This window comes from Channa argus, chromosome 11, assembly GCF_033026475.1.
Source record: "Channa argus isolate prfri chromosome 11, Channa argus male v1.0, whole genome shotgun sequence".
Classification (NCBI taxonomy): Eukaryota; Metazoa; Chordata; class Actinopteri; order Anabantiformes; family Channidae; genus Channa; species Channa argus.
Window position 1 is genome coordinate 20,517,537 of NC_090207.1, and position 18,265 is coordinate 20,535,801.

The window sequence follows — 18,265 nt, forward strand, 5'->3', positions numbered from 1 at the left end:
AAATGGACAAATTGCTTATTTTTGAAAGATGAACATCTATCAGTTAAAGATGATTTTGGTAACAAAACAACAAATTAACTGTATAATAGATGAAGTAGTCATGGATTAGACCATATGTATTTCTCAATTCATGTATTTATTTATTTTGTGATTATGAGTTTCATGTCTTCTGTAGTGTCACAGTTCATGTTAAGTTTTGTGCTTGTATGCTTTTTCTCTCAAAATGAACTGACTGATGTATGTGCAGTACCTCACATCTTAGTAAGCTGCATTATATTATGCTTTTTAAGTAACAGTGAATACTGGTTGTGTTTTGAACACAAATCTGTGAATTTTTATGTCATCTTCAGCTATTTCTGTCAATTTATTTTACATTATAATAGAATTTTGTACAATAAAATATGACTCATGTTCTACAACACAGGGAGTTGATAAAGTTGTTGCTTTTTTTTCTTAACATACTGTGAGATTTGAAGAAGATGACATATTATAAAGCGTCATTGATCTTACACTGTACCAACAAGAAGTTCCCTAAAACAGGATTTACTGTAAGTCACTCTGTGCCCACTTTTATTGCAGATTTAAAGTTAAATATTTTAGTATTTCCACACGTGTACATGGCATTCTTTAACTGTTTTCTTATGGTACTATGGTTTGTGCTTCTAATTACCTTTATTAAAATGTTTATAACAGGAACTGAATGTCATCTTTATTACATGATTTTGACCACCTTGTCCACATAGATACTTGTGTGTGTATCTGTGAATTACATAATTAATAATCTATGTTTGCCAAAGGAAGCTTTGAACAATACTAATACCTAACATTTACCATCAGTGTGACTGATGCAACCAACTAGATGATGCCCATAGGGTGAGCATTTGTTTCTAAAATCACTTAAAATCACTAAAATTGTTTTTAGTGTAGAGATATATGTTAGTGTATATTTATGTTAGTGTTTGGTTATGTGAAATTTTGATTAATGAAAGAGTTTAAGCATCTGTATACATTTAGAGTTTTTCTTAACTGCTAAAATGTATTTATTAGGATCCACTTGATCTTCATCCTCATCTTCTCAGCATAGCAGAAGTGCTTGCCTGCAAATATATTAACAGTTTTTCATTTTTTTACATCATGTTTCAGTTTTTCTGATTTGCTTAGACACTTGTGTCCTCTCCGAAGTCATATCCTCATAACAGTTAACACACTGGGCAAAACAAAAGCTCACAGCCCAAAATGTCATATTTTTTTTACAAAATGCTCTTACACTAAGAAGACATTAAAAACATTAAACAAAAGCTCATTTCCCTAAACCACCGCAACTTGGGGTCAAACTTTACACTCTATCAAACAGTCACTAAACAGTAGAAAACAAAACACTAAGTAAATCTATCAGTATCTTAATGTTTTTTTAAGATGGCTTGTTGAAATACTGTAGAAAAGAGATTTCTTAAATCATTCCAAGTTTTTCTGCATCCAACTGTTTTTGATATGCAAGACCTACAGTGAGTGTTGATTCCAGAACTTGGTGTAGAGTATAAACCATATACAAACAAGTGTTTCTATGCACAAAGCTCACACTGATTTCTCTTCTGTAGTGCAACCAAATGTTTTATTTTCCACTTTGCAAACAGGGAACGAAGGAATGCACTTACAAAAATAAAATGGCAAAAAAATTTCCCCAGAAATCCCAGAGTTCTGGCTAATAAATTCCACGGGCCCACAAAATATCCACATATTCACAACACGGTCATAAAACTGTGCACAGCCACCCCCATTTTGCTGCACCCCTTTCTACGTACTCATTCTTCAATGAGAAAACAACAACAAATTCCAAAAAATCTGAAACGTTTTTGCAAATCAATGCATTAGATTTCATTCGTTTTCCATACTGTTCAAACACAGAAACACTGACCAAGCTGTCAAAAAAATGAAGACGTGAAATACTCATTTACGGTGCCTTGCACTGTATTCATACACCTTGAAATCTTCCACCTTTTGTCACGTGCCTTGAAAATTTTGTTTGACAAGACATGACAAAAAACAATGTGAAAACATGTTTAGCACCATACCTCTGAGTTGAGGAGACAGTGACTGTGAGTACGCCAAACATCCAGGAAATGCCGAGTATAGGCAGACGCACAGCAACAGCCTTTGCAGTCAACATTGAAACAGAGCAAGTGACAACCATGTTTAAACTACAGTGCTTTGCAAAAGTATTAATACCCCTTGAACTTTTCCACATTTTGTCTCAGTACAACCACAAACATACATTTATTTTATTGGGATTTTATGTGACACACCAACACAAAGTGGCACATAATTGTTAGATGAAAGGAAAATGATAAATGTCTTTTTTAACATTTTACAAATAAATATCCGAAAAGTGTGGCATGTATTTGTATTCAGCCCCCTTTACTCTGATACCACTAATTAAAATATAGCGGAACATAAAATTTGTTATTTGTTGTAACATGACATAATGTGGAAAATTTCAGATGAAATTTGCAAGACACTGGAGTTCCTTCACTCTTTTCAATTTCGCTTCAGGTTTGCTTCAACATCACACTGACTACTTTCTTGGTCTTTGACATGCAAATAGCGACACAGAGGAGGGTCTTTTACATATGGATAAGGACTGATGCCTGTTTAAAGAAATTTGCATAGGGGCCGCACACATACATTAGCAATAATGTATGCCAGTTTGCAAGCCATTTCAGCTGGAAACGTGTTTTCCTTTTGTTTACAAGGTTAATACAACAAAGATTTCGGTCACTAAAAGACAAGGGTGTTACAAGGTAAAAACTGTGTGAAATGGAAAAGTGTTAACGCATTCACAACCGAAGACTTGTGCCGTGCTTTGATGTTACCGATCCCAGTTTTGTTAAACGGATCTTCGAAATTGAGAAATACTGTAAACCCTGCTGCACTGCGTTGAAATACTGTAAGAAAGAAATTTCTTAAGAAACGTTTTTTTAATTGATTCACTTAATTCTCATCCAGTCTGTGACTTCCAAATGGACAGATATGTTTAAGCAAATAAGGAAAAACTGTAAAAAAAAAATGTGAATATATACCTTAAATAAAAAGTTTACGAAGTGTCCATGAAGGCACCATCAACCAAAATGTGCGTGTCTGCGCATGCTCGGTGTTAGATATGAATAACTGCAGCGAGTGGTTGGAAAGGTGAGCAGGACAACAATAACTGCGCTCAGTGTCTCAATATGTAATCAGTGTGAATGAGCATAAATGTGACTTTTTTGACTTCTACCATTTCTATAACGGCGACAGGAACTAACTTGAATCGTTAAGTAAGGAAAGTAGGTCACTCATTTTTGTTTACAAACACTTTTGTTTTTAATTTCAACGCACGATATTTTTCACTTGTAGCGTTTTCCTTCGATTCTAAAAGCTTGACACGTGTGAAGACAGAGTTTTACATCAATGCAATGGGATTTACCGACACAGGGGACGAGTCGTGGAAGCGTGCGTCTGTTTTAGCCTCCTGAACTTATTCGGGTACTTCACCAAACGCGTTTATAGTTTATCATTCATGGAGTCTGTTGGGAAGTTTGAGTTTAACAGGAAAGACCTGATTGGTCACGGCGCGTTTGCAGTTGTGTTCAAAGGCAGACATAAAGAGGTAATCATTATATTTGACCCAAATACTAAGTTGTCTGGCTGATGATTTTAAGGCTGCTGTGTTTATCCTGTTTCCCCCCCTTTGTTTTCAAAATCTTTTGTTCCAGAAACGTGACTTGGAAGTTGCTGTGAAGTGTATCAGCAAGAAAAACTTGGCCAAATCGCAGTCTCTGCTTGGTAAAGAAATCAAAATATTAAAGGTACTTTCAGTTTTGTTTTGTTGTTATATACACTTTTTTTCTATGAGCCTTTTTAACTAAATTATTTGCCCATTTCTTTAGGAGCTCCAGCATGAGAATATTGTTAGACTACTTGACTATCAGGTAAATATGGTTTGTCTTCTCTTTCACCTTTTTTATAGGCTTTAGTACCACATAGCACTGTACACAGTGTAGCCTCTGCAATCACATCAATTGCGCATGTGGTGCACATATGACTGCTGGTTGTTGTAGTTTTTACCCTGCTGGGAGGCCTGGAACCTGGAACTGTAGTTTTTTTTAGTTGAATGGATTTTGTTTTCAAAGTCCTCCAAATGAATGTGTGCTTTAGAGTCTGTTAATATCTTAACTCTGATGAGTGTTTTACTCTATGCCATACACTAATTAAACCTAAATTAGCCTTATTATTAAAACCTGTCACACTTGGCTCAGGATGTTAACAATTTGCACTTCTCACTTTACTGACACCTGCCAGACAACCAGGCAACAGGCCTGAACAGATCCCTCACTATTTCTGACAGATGGCAGGGTGTAGCCAGTTAAAGAATAGCTTATAATACACAGTGTGTCGCCCTCCAGCAGCCAAGACTAATTGCTTTACATTATGTACTGAGACTCCAGGTCAGGCTGCAAGAATCTTTTGTAGACATTATTATGTCAATTTACCTGCCATCTGAACAACCTGCCCTCTCTATTATCTGTTATGTGATACTTGACACCCTAATAACCATATAGCGTTTAGAAATGGTACGAGCACGAGTTTCACGCCAATGCACAGAGCCTGTTAGCTTTAATCTGGTAATTTAAAAGACAAACAAGGCTCAACTTGCTCCCCCACTCCTTCATTCTCATTCAAATTAAGTGGGACTGACACCCTAGATGTCTCAGCCTTGCCACGTTTTGACTTTATGGATTGAAATGCAGACCACCCTAAATTAGGTAGGGGTTCTGGATCATTCAGGGAGCCCAGAGTTGGACAAAGGCCATGGTAAGGTACAGTGTCAGTCCCCTGGGTTAGGTGTTTTCGGGGTGTGAAGAATTTCTGATAACGGACCAAGAGGGAGTCAAGTCAAGTCTAAGAACGGAGCTGGTACTTGTGTAACCTAGGGCAAAGCTGCTGAGACACTGATTGATTGTTGGTGCCATTTATAGTTCCCCATCTCTCTCAATGTGACATAATCATTACCAACTACTCCATGTGTTTGAAAGTTATTTTTCTACTTTTAGCATTGGTCTATATGAATTATTTTTCTTAAGTTTTGTATATTTTATCTGGTTTTATCTACAGGAAAAAGGAGGATGTGTGTATCTTGTCATGGAGGTGAGTTGCATTAACTTATCTGTTTTCATGTGTAAATGCAATTCACATTAACTAAGAAGGGCAGCACTGTTAAAGAGTTTGTGAAGACTTTCCTTTCTCATCTTTACAGTACTGCACTGGAGGTGACCTGGCAGAATACCTTCACTGTAAGTTTGCTGTATCATACACAGAGCTTAAAAACTCGTGCCTCTGTACTGTAAAGCTTCCCATTTCAACTGTGAAGTGAAAAAGGGGACAGTGACATTCACTGAGCTTCAGCCTCGCTTTGTTACTTGTAAACATGTTTGGAGCAGCTTGCTGTTGTACTGGCAAGCCAGTTTGGCTTTTAAGAGACTTGGCTCAGCCTGGTCAGAGTTTTGAAGGAATAAAAGGACTTTGGCAGTGCAGTAGGTAAATTATCATTAATACTCCCATGTACTTAACCCAGATAAAATAAAGCCCCTAGAATTGGCTTTATAATGAAGTTTTTCCATTTAAAAAAAACACATTTGAAATTATGTAGCCACCAGCACAAACAGAGCGGGGAATGACTCCCACCTGTTGAATTTTCATGTTGTTGGCTTTCATTGTATCTCACTGTGTTCAAATTCTCAAAATGATACAAGACTTTTCTTGCTAGACTATAACACAAACATTTCCACCGCTTCAAGTTTCACACTTCATTTCAAAACATGATGACCGGGCTAATGTCAGGAAGTTCATTTTGTTCCCAAGCTTAATTTACTTTGATGATGATGCATCTATTCAAATGCTGATGTGGAGTGGTGGTGTAATTCTGCCACTGTGTCATCGTTTCTTATTTTGTAGACTGGCTCATTCGATTTCCCTACAAAGAAGGCACATCAAGCTATTTGCAGCACAACACGCAGTCACACTTGGCAAGGTTCACGAAGCACCCACATGACCTCACCCATCTGCCACTTACTTATCCCCTGTCCTCCAGTGGAAAAACACTGCAGCTAGAAATACTGGATGGATTGAGAAAGAGCTGGCCACTAGCATGTCAGACGTCACTAACATTAATTTTCAAATGAAGCCTCATCGTAAACAAAATTCTCTTCCACGAAGTATGACAGAAGTGAAACTTGTGATTAGAGTCGTGCATCTGGCAATTATATCATATTGAAGTTTCTTGTGAGAGTGTAAGGACAAACAAATCAGCATTTTAAGTAAGAGACTTAAAAACTAAAAGGTTAGGAACCTGTTTTTATTTTTTTTTTCTTTGTTTTTTGTTTTTTCATTAATGATTTGGTCCATAAAATATTTTTTAAAAATTCCTAAACAGCAGGTTCACCAAGTGGATTTTGTGCTATAAATAGCTTGGGTTAATGTTCAGCTTAAATTACTGGTTACTCTCTTGTATCACTTGTAAAATCTTTAATAATAATAATTTTAAAATGATAAAAAAAAATGTATCATAATACTAATAAAAATAAAAATTTAGATAACTGATACGGGCAGATGTAGCTCAGTTGGTGAGGCAGTCGTCCATGGACAACAGGGTCAGTGGTTCGATTCAAAGTCCCTGCTAACTATGTTTCGACGTGTCCTTGGGCAAGACACTGAACCCCAAGTAGTTCCCGGTTGGCCAGGTGAGCACCTTTGCATGGCAGTCACCGCCATTGGTGTGAGTGTGTGTATCAGTGTGTGTGTATCAGTGAATGAGAAGCAACGTTGTAAAGCGCTTTGGATAAAAGTGCTATATAAGCGGCTATTTAGCATTTAATAATGAATTATAGTTACACTATATATCTTTTCAAGGAGCTCATAGATGGTTTACAAAATAAAAAAAATAAACACCAGTGAAAAAACATTTTTAAAAAGTTATTGAGTTATACAGTAGAAGTAGATATTTATGCATTTTAATAGTGTTAATGGTAAGTTTTACTTCAGCAGTCAGAACTGTTGTAAATAAAATAAAAATGACTTAAGGTTGATCAATCAGTCTAATATTTCTGAAACAATTAGTTAATCAATCAAGTCAATTGGCAAATAAATATCAATGATAATTCTGTGACTGATTTAAAAAAAAAAAACTGGTTTAATAAATTAGAATTTTTATTGTAATCGAAAGTAAGTTGCCTCACTGCAGTCCAACGAAACTGTACTTGCATGTGGACATGAACATTCATATTATAAACCCACAGTATTTCCTGCCTTGGTGTCTTCCGTCTATATTATCTTATGTACTGTTCCTCTGATCCGCAGCTAAGGGCACATTGAGTGAGGACACCATTCGTGTATTTGTACAGCAGATTGCTCGGGCCATGAAGGTCCTGCAAAGCAAAGGCATTCTCCACAGAGACCTCAAACCCCAGAACATTTTGCTCTGCCATGCAGAGGGGCGCAAGTCCAACTCTATCAATACCTGCATTAAGATAGGTAATTACTTCAAAGTACATCATTAGAAGAACTAAATAGGCTGTATGTGCTGTGAATGCTTTTGTGAATGCTGTGCTTTGAAAGATCTATTCATTTAAACTCTCTGCAGTCCCAAACTTATGCACATAAATACTCATTAATGAGCATCATATCACTTCTCTCACCCTCCAGCTGACTTTGGGTTTGCACGTCATCTCCAGACAAACACAATGGCAGCGACACTGTGTGGCTCTCCGATGTACATGGTGAGTAATATTATCTTACTTTGCTTTAATGTGCCAGAAATGTGTAATTACTCGACACCTCTAAGCTGTAAACTGCGTTTGTCTGGACATAGGCTCCTGAGGTCATCATGTCCCAGAACTATGATGCCAAAGCTGATCTGTGGAGCATAGGCACTATTGTGTACCAGTGTCTGACTGGAAAGGCACCGTTTCACGTGAGTGGCACTTAACAGCGCAAACACATCCAGATACAAAAAGCTGTTACATCACTGTTTTAATGTGCTTGGGTAAATAGATTTATCAATTTCCAAAGAAATTCTTATGAACCTCCTTTGATATAATTGATTATAAATACTCATTAAGGTTCTGTTTTACAAAACAAAATGCAGTATTATATTTGTAAACACAAAACTGATGAATCCCTTTCGCAACACAGAAAAAAACCACATAATCCACCTGCCTGCTAGGTGACACTCTTTCAGATCTCCAGTGTTGTTAGTTGGAAAATGCTGCAACAGCTTAACTTCTTATTAGGAAAGCCTTGTTTACAGATTGGAGTGGAGTTTTAGAAATGGCTGGGAGCCATTTCTCTGAACCTGGAGCAAATATTGCGTCACAGTGCTCAGTATTACTTACTGCTGTTCACGTGGCTGCTCATATAAAACAGTTGAACCGTTATCTGCAGAATACTTTGCCTGTGGTTTATGGAAGCCATGTGATCCTCTTTGAAATCCCTTATTATTCCCACCTGTAGCAGTTGAAGATCAAAATAAATTTTTGCTGTATCTATACAGGATATTATGGTGCAGTTTCCTTAAATGCAAGAATGAGGGACGTGAGTTTAGACAATTACAGGGGCTAGTGTGAGGTGTAGCTGATAAAATGTTTGCTTAACTGGTATCTCCAAGCATTTTGCTGGGTCCTGAGAGGCATCATCAAACATTTACATATTAATTATATTTGTATTATGTATTGTGTCTTTTATAAATATTATATATCTGTTAAGTTGTGGTCAAACTCATTTCACCATAATTTATTCCAATGGTTGTTCGTAAGTGTCTCTAAGTGTAACCTGTGTGTTTGTGTGTAGGCCAGCACACCGCAGGAGCTTCGTCTATTTTATGAAACCAACAGGACCCTGTTACCCAGGTTAGTGCACCTCTGGATGAACACAAATACTACTTACTGTATTTTAGATACACACAAAATACACAGGAAGATGATAGAATGAGGTCTAAACAGGAATTACGGGGGGATCTGTCCTCTCTGTACCCAGTTGCTAATGAATGAAACAATTTTACTGCCTTGAACTTCCATTCTGGTCTTCTAACCAAAAACAACAGGGGCCAGCATGGAGAAACAATAGGTAATGCTGGCCATGATTGTCAGGTGTTATAACACACATTGCATGAGGACCTGCAGACATGTCATTGTGCCCATGCCGACCCCTTCCCACCACAACACTAAAACCACCAGTTTGATTTAGTGTTGTGTCTCACTGGTATATATAATTAGCACTTAATAACCCCACAAGTCCCATCACTAAAAATAGTCCTATTGAGAAAGAAATTGATACAGACACCTGTCAGGACTGACCATTTATAAAGCTAAACTCTGCTTTGAAATCAGTAAATACATACCAGTACTTTTGGCTGTTTAAACTGAATCTCTCGTGTCTAGAATGCTCACATGGAAAGCTTTGTAAACAGTGTCAGCTTGTGTGTGTGGCCTGTGGCCATGCTTATCTTTTGCAGTGATAAAACTGGCTGATAAGATATGCCCGAATTGTTTGTGAGGAGACATGGTTTGTTGTTTTCATGTCATACTATATATAACCTGCTCAGAGCTCCCAGCCAGTGGCCTGCAAGGCTATCATTTTCCCTATGACCCACATAGCTCAATACAGACATAAACAGACATGCACGCACAGTATGTACTGACTCTGGGTCTAATAATGCTTTACACTGAAGCCATAAAATGGGTTAGAAATTAACTTTGTAAAGCTTATTCTTTGGTTATGAAACCATTTTTAACACCACATATATTGGTAACAAAGTTGGTTCTGTCAACATGCGTCCTACATACGTGACTGTATAAAGCTGCATACAGAGATGTGCCCACCATTCTCCCACTTTTGCTATGTTGTATTATAGATATTCTATTATATTCTGACTCAAGTCATGCTTCCTCTTAACTTTGTTAAATCAACATTTTATTTTTTTCCATAACTTCTATGTTATTGGCAGTTTTCTAACTATTCATATGTAAATTAAAGAAGAAACCTTTGTATCTTCTAAGCATCCCAAAGGAGACTTCTAGTAACCTAAGACACCTACTGGTAGGGCTGCTGCAGAGAAACCATAAAGAACGGATCAGCTTCGGTACGCCCCTGCTTTTAACACACACACTCCTGTTTCATAATTTGATTCTTAACTAATTTTACTTAAATCTAAATCTTTGCACTTGCAGATGAGTTTTTCCATCATCCTTTCTTGGAGACGAGCTCATCCACAAAGAAATGTAGGTGCTATTTCTTGTTTATGACAAAACAGCTCAGCGTCAACTAGGGAGCTATGGCCAAGGTTCAAACACAAGCTTTTTTTTCCCAACAGGCTCCCCGGCTTCCACGCTCTCCTACCCTAGTTCAGGGTCAGGCAGTTCCTCTAGCAGCTCCTCCACATCCCATCAGGCCTTCCCTCAAGTATGTACAAGTTTGAAAGGAATATATATCTGCCACATATTTTACTAAGATGATTCATGTGAGTGCTGTCTTCAAAAACAAGAACTATTTGTTTCTCATAGTTATATTTGACCACACAATCTTTCATTTCTCTACTAGCATTCCGATGGAGATATGCACAGACTCCAACCCAAAATGCAGAGCTCCCCTACACAGGACACCCCTGAGTTCCTGCTGAATGAAATTAGCAATGAAGACGGTAGGAACACCTCATCATACACAGAAGACTATGTCCTGGTGCCTGCTCAGTTTCCCGGTAAGACATTACACTTGCAGTCCATGTCTTGCAGTCCATGTCTTGACCTATTGTCTGACTATTTCAATTTGACTGCTTTGTAGGTGACTACACATGTGAAGGGGGCGTTGGGACACCGATTGAAAGTTGCCTACTTTACAGTGGGTGAGTTGCGCACAAACAATAGAATGGGTTTGCTGTGTAAAATTCCATATTGGTTTATTTTTTATTTATCAGTATGAGGCAATTATTTCTGAAACCAATATTTAAGTATATTCACTAATATTTAATCATTCCTGTTATATCACAGTGATTTAATAAAGCTGACAAATATATATTTTTATACTCTCTCCAGGAGCTCAAGAGTAGCTGAGAGAGCTCCTGGGCCTGCAGGAAAGAGTCCTCCACCTTCTTCCCCGTATCCCTCTAGGCCTGTCAGGTAAGAGAGGTCCTGGTTTAGATTTGTGCAAGCAAGCTTAATGCAAGCAACAGTAAGATTGATGTAACTGGTTCCCAGCACATGGCAAAACAGATACTGCCACCTACTGGTCCCCTTTATGTTTTAGAATATATTTTACGATTCTTACTGTTAACTTTTAAATTCTATCAGGCCTCTCCGCAGACAATATAGCTAAACTTTTACTTCCTTATGAGCCTGTACTTAGCTTGAGATCTTCCAATAATCCTTTTATCTGTCCCTGAGGTGCAACTTAGAACTTATCTTTTACAAGAATTTTTTATTAGAGAAAGTTTCCTGATGTTTCAAGCTGGGGCAGCACGGTGGTGGAGGGGTTAGTGCTGCCATCTCTCAGCAGATAGTCATGGTCACGGGTTCCCATCCGCAGTTGGCTGCTGCCTTTCTGTGTAGAGTTTGCACGTACTCTGGTTTCCGTCCAAAGTCATGGATGTTACGATAATTGGAGACTCTAAATTGCTTGTAGGTGTGATGGGTTGTCTGTCAGTGTATGTCTCTCTGTGTTGACCCTGCGATAGACTGGTGACCTGTTCAGGCTGTGATAGGCTCCAGCCCTTCACAATTCATAGCAGGTTAAGCAGTTAGGGATGATGGATGGATCTTTGTCTCAATTTGACTTTTACCATCGCTCATTTTATTTGGTTTTAATGATCTTTTACATTTTATTGCTATGTTACTGCTTGTATTTTTTTTTTTGTATTATTATCCCTATTTGTCTTTTGCTGTGTTCCCCTTATTCTATAATTATTCTTCGATGCTTGTGTGAAGCACTTTGTACTACTGTAAACTAAATAAACTACTGTTTTCCTCTGATTTTGAAAATTCCAACACTCTGTCTTCTCCTTCCATTTATGCAGTAAGCCCATTGAACTTGTCAGCCCCAGCTGCAGCCACTCTGTGCCCATTCCTGTCCCAACTCAGATTCAAAACTACCAGCGTATGGAACAGAACCTGCAGCCTGTTGGCTTGCACGGCTCCACCAGGCATGTACTCAGCTGTTTGTCTCTGCACCCACTCCACCTTGGTGTCCTGTTACTGATATTGTATAACTTTTTCTAATGTTATATAGGGTCAAACTGTGCTGTGTTGCCAGCAGCAGTGAAACCTCCCCACAACATGGCTACTGTAGAGCTCCATGTTCTGGATACATCCACAACTCCCCAAGGTTGGCAGCTGGAGGAGCCCTACCACAACAGTCATCTCCACTAGGTAGTCATATTAGTTGACTTTGTTCCGCCTATAGATAGAATCTTAATTAAGCAAAAGGCCTTAACAGTAACTCACATGCCTACTTTAACACACTGCTGTACATTAGAATTTGTCATAAAAATGTTACTTATTGTTGGACATTAACAGATATTCCAAGATACGTCATTTTAAGTACAGTTGTGGAGTTGATTTGCGGTGAAGTGTTGGTATATCATTTTCTCTGTACCCTCATTCCTCTAATTTGAATTAGGCCTTTTGAAAGCACTTGAAGAAAATGCTTGAGTTTGTTTCCTTTAGTGTTTTAAAAGGGATGGAGTGAACATTGATGAACTGATAAACAGGCCTGATTTAATTTCTAATCCCCTGTATTCTAGTGGGAGTGACACCACAGACCCCAGAGCAGATTCTTCCATTCAGCACAAGAACTGGACTGTTCACATGCTCTGCAAACATGCAAGACACCTCCAACCCCAAGGTCGGCTTCTACAATGTATTACTGCATATTAGCTGAGGCGGTTTCATATTCCCTCTCTTCAACACAGCAAAGTGACTTGTAAATTCTTTACCTTTCCCATAAAGGCAAAGAAATGCACTAAATTGAACAACTATATAAAACCGTATAACAACTTCTTTTTTAATCAAACATTACCAAACTTTACAGAATACCTATTAGTGATTCAATTAGGTTTTAAAACTTTCAAAAATTTCCGTTTCAACAGCAGGTCAAATCAAGATTGCCAAACAGAGTCAAGACAGTCCCAAACCGGCAATCCCCTGAACTATCTCCTGCTTCCCAGACAAACGTCAGCAGGAAATCAGCCAATAAAAATGGCCCTTTTAAAAGGTCAGAACAGTATAGTATTAATATTAGCATGAATAAAACATTTTTTATGACTATATTACAAAAGTCAAATTTCTATGTTTATGTTCTATGTTTGTCAATAATCCACATCTAATTGAAATGTTCCTTCATATAAATACTTGATATCTGGCACTGAAAATGGCACAATATGAAAAAATATGATCTAATCAATTTTTAAATACTTACATTGCTGTCTCTGGTTGTATTAAATGTCCAGATCACTGAGCACAGGCAGACTGTCTGACATGCTACTGAAGGCAGCCTTCGGAGCTCAGCTTTTGGAAGAGGGAAGTGAAGATGGCCTCAACTGTGAGAAATGCATGGATATAACAGGTGACAAATGCTGATACTGTTTGCCTTTAATTAGCAATATTTCTACTGGCAGAATAGAAATGTTGGACAGCCATCAAAAAAAAAAATAGGTTTTTACTGGTATGAGTCAGTTCTTGAAAACACCACCAAAATGTTGCAGTGGGGTGGCTTTTTGTAGTGATTTACTCAGTATAAGTTGTTAAATAAACACACATATGTTGAGGTGATGTATGACTGTGTTTACAGCATTAAATAGCTTTAAAGTTTGTGTTTTAGGGTAAATGCCTTTATGACCCATGTCTTGCCATTGACTGGCAGCATTTTCCAAGCTTTTCTTAGCCATTTGAATTTGTCTCCACAGCTCCACCTTTTGGTGGTTTTCAGTGCTCAGAAAGCCCACCTCCTGCAGTCTTCATTATGGGTTCTCCAGGAAATACTCCTCCTGATGACATGGTGTCTAGGGTGTTTTCAGGTAGGTGTTCTCAGTAGCCTGGATATTGACTTTAGCTTGTCTAAGCAGTTTCTGAAAACCCCTAATTATAAGTGATTCACTGAGACTATATTTTTATTGTGTACAACTTTCCTTATTTTAATCTTCATTTAGACCATCTATGGATCTTAAGTAAGCAGTTTTGTTAACCTGGTAAAATTTGAGGAAAACCATTTGAGAATTTGGCAGGCAAAAAAACACACATTACCCTAGGCCATTACATGAATGATTTTTTTTTTTTTAAGATTTATTTTTAAAGAAAAATAATAAAATATCAATTAAGAATAATCTTATGATTATTGTAAACCTACAACTTGTCAACAGAAATTTCCACACTATTTTCATTACATATGTTTCACCTGTTCTGCATTTCTTAAATGCAGTCTCCCCAAGCTACATCAACTCAGGCTGGCTTCCTGACACTCGTCTTCTGCAGAGAGGAAGCCGCAGGAACAGTGAAGCTGAAGACATGGATGCTACTCCCCAAAGCAGTCTAGTATTTCATCCTCCCGAGCTACCTGAGGATACACTAATGGAGGTACAGAAAAAATATATGATTATACTGTAAAGCAAATATTGGGGTTTCTCTTTAACTAACAGGGAATATGTATGCACATCAACATAAAAAAGAAAAAAGATCAGGTTTCACAGTATTGTACCGATTGTTTTTTGTTTGTTTGTTTTGACAGCAGACTCATACAGATGCTCTGAGTGACCTGCGTTTCACCTTGGTGTTTGTCCATTGTGTAATGGAACTGACATCTTCTAAGGAACCAGAACTGGATGCCCTTAGCAGTCCTGATGTTTCTTTCCTAGAGCAGAGCTTAGTGACAGATCAGATCAGCCTTCTGAGTAGAGAATGGAGGTAACATGCATTGGTTATTATTATTAATATTTTTTTTTTTACAGTTCTTAACGTGTACTTCACAGATCATCATGGAAATGACTTGTTTTTTATACACATAATTCAGCTCTGCAGAGCAGTTAGTTTTGTACATGAAGGCTGAAGAGTGTCTGTCATCGGCACTGCGCACTGCACAAGAGAATATCAAGCAAGGACGACTCCTACAATCTGCTACAGTCAAGCAAGGTGACTACTGGCCTTTGGTTGTGTGCAGAGTTGAAAAGTGTCTGGTTGTCTGGCCTGTAAAGAAAAACAAGTTTTTCTGGGTCTTACTGTGTAAATTAAAAGCATAAAAATTGCAGAGAGCAGCTTGACCCTTCTAGGTATTGTTGCTGTAGTAGGAACAATTGCATAACACATTTATATCTATTGTAATAGGGAAATGTATTTGAATGCTGTATTTCCTTTTTGCAGTGATCAGAAAACTGAATGAAATGTACAAGAACTGTGTAACATACTGTCGTTCCCTCAATGATCGGCTGCAGACCTTCTTGGTTGACAAACAGAAGCTTATGGAACGTTTTAATGGACTTACAGCTGAGAGGCTTATCTACAGCCTCACTGTGCAAATGGTAGGCGTGAAGACAGGAGACGTTAATAGTCAATAGTAGTATGTAGTCTAGAATGTATCTAGTATGATTTTTATTTGGCCTTAATGTTTGCACTGCATTCAGGTACAGTCTGCTGCTTTAGATGAGATGTTCCACTGTGGCACAGCATCGGTGCAGCGCTATCATAAAGCCCTTCTGCTGATGGAGGGTCTCTCCCGACTCATCACAGAGCAAAAGGATATTGACAGCATAGACAAATGTAAGAAGCTGCACTGTGATACACCAGTCACAAGATAAAACCTTAAAATCACTTTTTTTATTATGTCAAACTAAATGTGAATGGATTTCTCAAGTGATCTTGCCTAGATGTCAGTTTGATTAATCTAAAATGTTCCAACTCTTTGCTTTTCTCAGGTAAGCAGTGCATTGCACGACGCCTTTCTGCTCTTCAGACTTAACAGTATACGCGAGTGGTACAACTGCATTATCTTGCCTCGGCCACTTATTGTAGATGGATCCCCTCACACTGTCAATAGACACAAGCACTTTGATCTTTCTTAATGGAAATGACCACTGGAGCATCTGCTCTTAAATCACTACCCAGTCTGTAATACCCTTCAGACATATGCACAGAAAAGACTAAGTCAGATTTTGGACACATTCTTTAATACAGAATGTGTCATGGTTGTTTGACTATTTTAATCAGGTACTGTAAATGATTTCAGTATTTTTTCTGTTACAGTCTGTATATGTTAGTGTGTTTTTGTTTTGCACATAGAATAATCTGAAGACAAAATAAGTGATTGTGAATAAGTGAAAACTTGAAAAGTTTTTTGTTTTGTTTGTTAATTGTCTGTATTTGATTGTATTTGTTATGTGTACAGTAATAGTTCACTGGCCAACACAAGTATTTTGGATGATATGACCAAATATTGACAGTGTACAGCAATACCAGCAAAACTGTATCTGCCCTTTTTTTGTCTTTACTGTGTTTTCATTACTGCATGATATGTAATGGATGTATGCTATGTTATTGTATTTTTTGACCTCATGCACACCCTTTGACCTCAATGCACGCCCTCAGGTGGTGATCTACTCATTCATGAGGTGTTTTGACATTAACTGCATATCGGATTGCTTGGGTATAACTGCTGTTTGTATGTATGTGTGTACATTCATTTTATGTTTCAGTTGTGCTAATTTTGACTATGAATGTGTAAGTTTGGATTTATATGAAAAGATTCTGTTAATTTGTTAATGAATTTGCACATTTTTGCATCTTTGAATCTTAGTGTGGATTAAAACATAGATTAGAGTTCTCCTTTTTTACTTTTATTTTATGACTGTGCCAAATAAGTTGTTAAACACTGGTTAAAATAAAAAATATTCTTAAGTCAGTTACAGTTTGCTTGCTAAATCAGTTTGTGCTGGTGTGCCACAATAATTTAATTGGTGCATCAATAAATATCTCTGAACTGAATAAGAACATTACTGTTTTGCTTATGTTAACAACAGGTTAAAAGCTTTTTTATATATATATATATATATATATATATATATATATATATATATATATATATATATATATATATATATATATATATATATATATATATATATATATATATATATATATATATATATATATATATATTTTTTTTTTTTTTATTTAATTGTGCTGAATATGCTATTTCAGCAATACATCCCTGTTTTACAACTGGTACACTGTCTACAAATGTAGCATTTGTAAAGATACAGAACTTATAAACTACTAAGTTATATGTGTTATTTGATAATTTTCATATCAAATTAAAGTCATTAAAAAACTCAAGATTTTTATAGCTTTTTCTGTTCTTCACATCTTAAAGATGCCATTCTGCTGCCAAAGTTCAACATGAAAGCAGTGTTTTGAGCCAGCCAATTTAGATTTATATATGTGAAACCTGCCTAATATGATCAGTAGCTGTCTAAACTATGTAGGAAATCATCATCATTCTATTATCCATTGTGATGGATTAAATACTCAAAAACATTACTAGTATAATACACAAACAAAAATCTCTTTGTAAAAGTATCAGTACTAAACTGACATTTCCACTCAATTAAAAGTAACTAAGTAATCAATTATAAATTACTTCAAGTATTTTACATTTTCTCTGTAGTGTTCTGTGGATCAGTGTTGCTTTTATGTTTATTTTTAAAACGTCAATCACTGAGCTATTTTGAAGTTTACAGATGATTTAACATATCAACCACATAAAAATTAATTAGGCTAAGAAATTTAAAAAAATAATTCAAGTTGAAGTTAGAAGTTCTAGTATGGTGACATCCCTACACTGCACCACGAAAAGTACAATACAATACAACCCCAACTTAGTTTCTCCCTGTGAGTGTTGGCCAGCTGCATAGCAGCTTGCCCATCCGTGTGTGAGTGCATGTGCGAATGGCTGAAAAATAGGGAGAAAAGCGCTATAGTGCAGATCATTTACCATTTTAATGTAACGTTGATTTCAATATGTCGCCTATAATGTGTTCTTGAAGTAAAGCGATTACTATCTCGCTGTTTTAATATAAAAAAAACGGCAACGATGGTTTATTGTGAAATATGTAAAGTAATGGGATGGTAACTTGTAACGCAACATGGATTAGAAATGTAGTGAAATCAAGAATATATGTAAGTAAAAGTAATTTACATAAATT

At 37.0% G+C, this 18,265-nt stretch overlaps 1 protein-coding gene across 5 annotated transcripts; it reads left to right on the forward strand.

The window, feature by feature from the left end:
• The first annotated feature begins 3,166 nt into the window (after positions 1-3,166).
• Positions 3,167-17,051, forward strand: ulk1a (unc-51 like autophagy activating kinase 1a). 5 transcript variants are annotated; one of them, XM_067520923.1, is made up of 28 exons: positions 3,596-3,643; positions 3,750-3,842; positions 3,924-3,965; positions 5,149-5,181; positions 5,291-5,327; positions 5,989-6,064; positions 7,390-7,563; positions 7,735-7,808; positions 7,901-8,002; positions 8,878-8,936; positions 10,086-10,168; positions 10,257-10,307; positions 10,400-10,488; positions 10,627-10,783; positions 10,867-10,927; positions 11,118-11,201; positions 12,095-12,220; positions 12,307-12,446; positions 12,821-12,921; positions 13,166-13,290; positions 13,526-13,641; positions 13,982-14,092; positions 14,494-14,648; positions 14,800-14,975; positions 15,082-15,200; positions 15,429-15,586; positions 15,689-15,824; positions 15,980-17,051. In XM_067520923.1, the coding sequence occupies exons 3-28, from the start codon at positions 3,934-3,936 to the stop codon at positions 16,021-16,023; spliced, it is 2,619 nt and encodes an 872-aa protein (XP_067377024.1). In that variant the 5' UTR covers positions 3,596-3,643; positions 3,750-3,842; positions 3,924-3,933; the 3' UTR covers positions 16,024-17,051. The 5 variants fall into 5 exon arrangements, with proteins under 5 accessions (XP_067377022.1, XP_067377023.1, XP_067377027.1 ...); XM_067520921.1 differs by lacking the exon at positions 5,989-6,064 and having other exon boundaries at positions 3,167-3,643; XM_067520922.1 differs by lacking the exon at positions 5,989-6,064 and having other exon boundaries at positions 3,167-3,643; positions 14,803-14,975.
• Positions 17,052-18,265: the final 1,214 nt, after the last annotated feature.

What these genes read in the sequence shown, in the direction of transcription:
- ulk1a (XM_067520921.1), top strand. Translation starts at nt 3,554, where the DNA reads ATGGAGTCTGTTGGGAAGTTTGAGTTTAACAGGAAAGACCTGATTGGT. An exon ending in AACAGGACCCTGTTACCCAG is followed by an intron (nt 8,937 to 10,085) that starts GTTAGTGCACCT and finishes GTATCTTCTAAG; the next exon opens with CATCCCAAAGGAGACTTCTA. An exon ending in GGCTTGCACGGCTCCACCAG is followed by an intron (nt 12,221 to 12,306) that starts GCATGTACTCAG and finishes AATGTTATATAG; the next exon opens with GGTCAAACTGTGCTGTGTTG.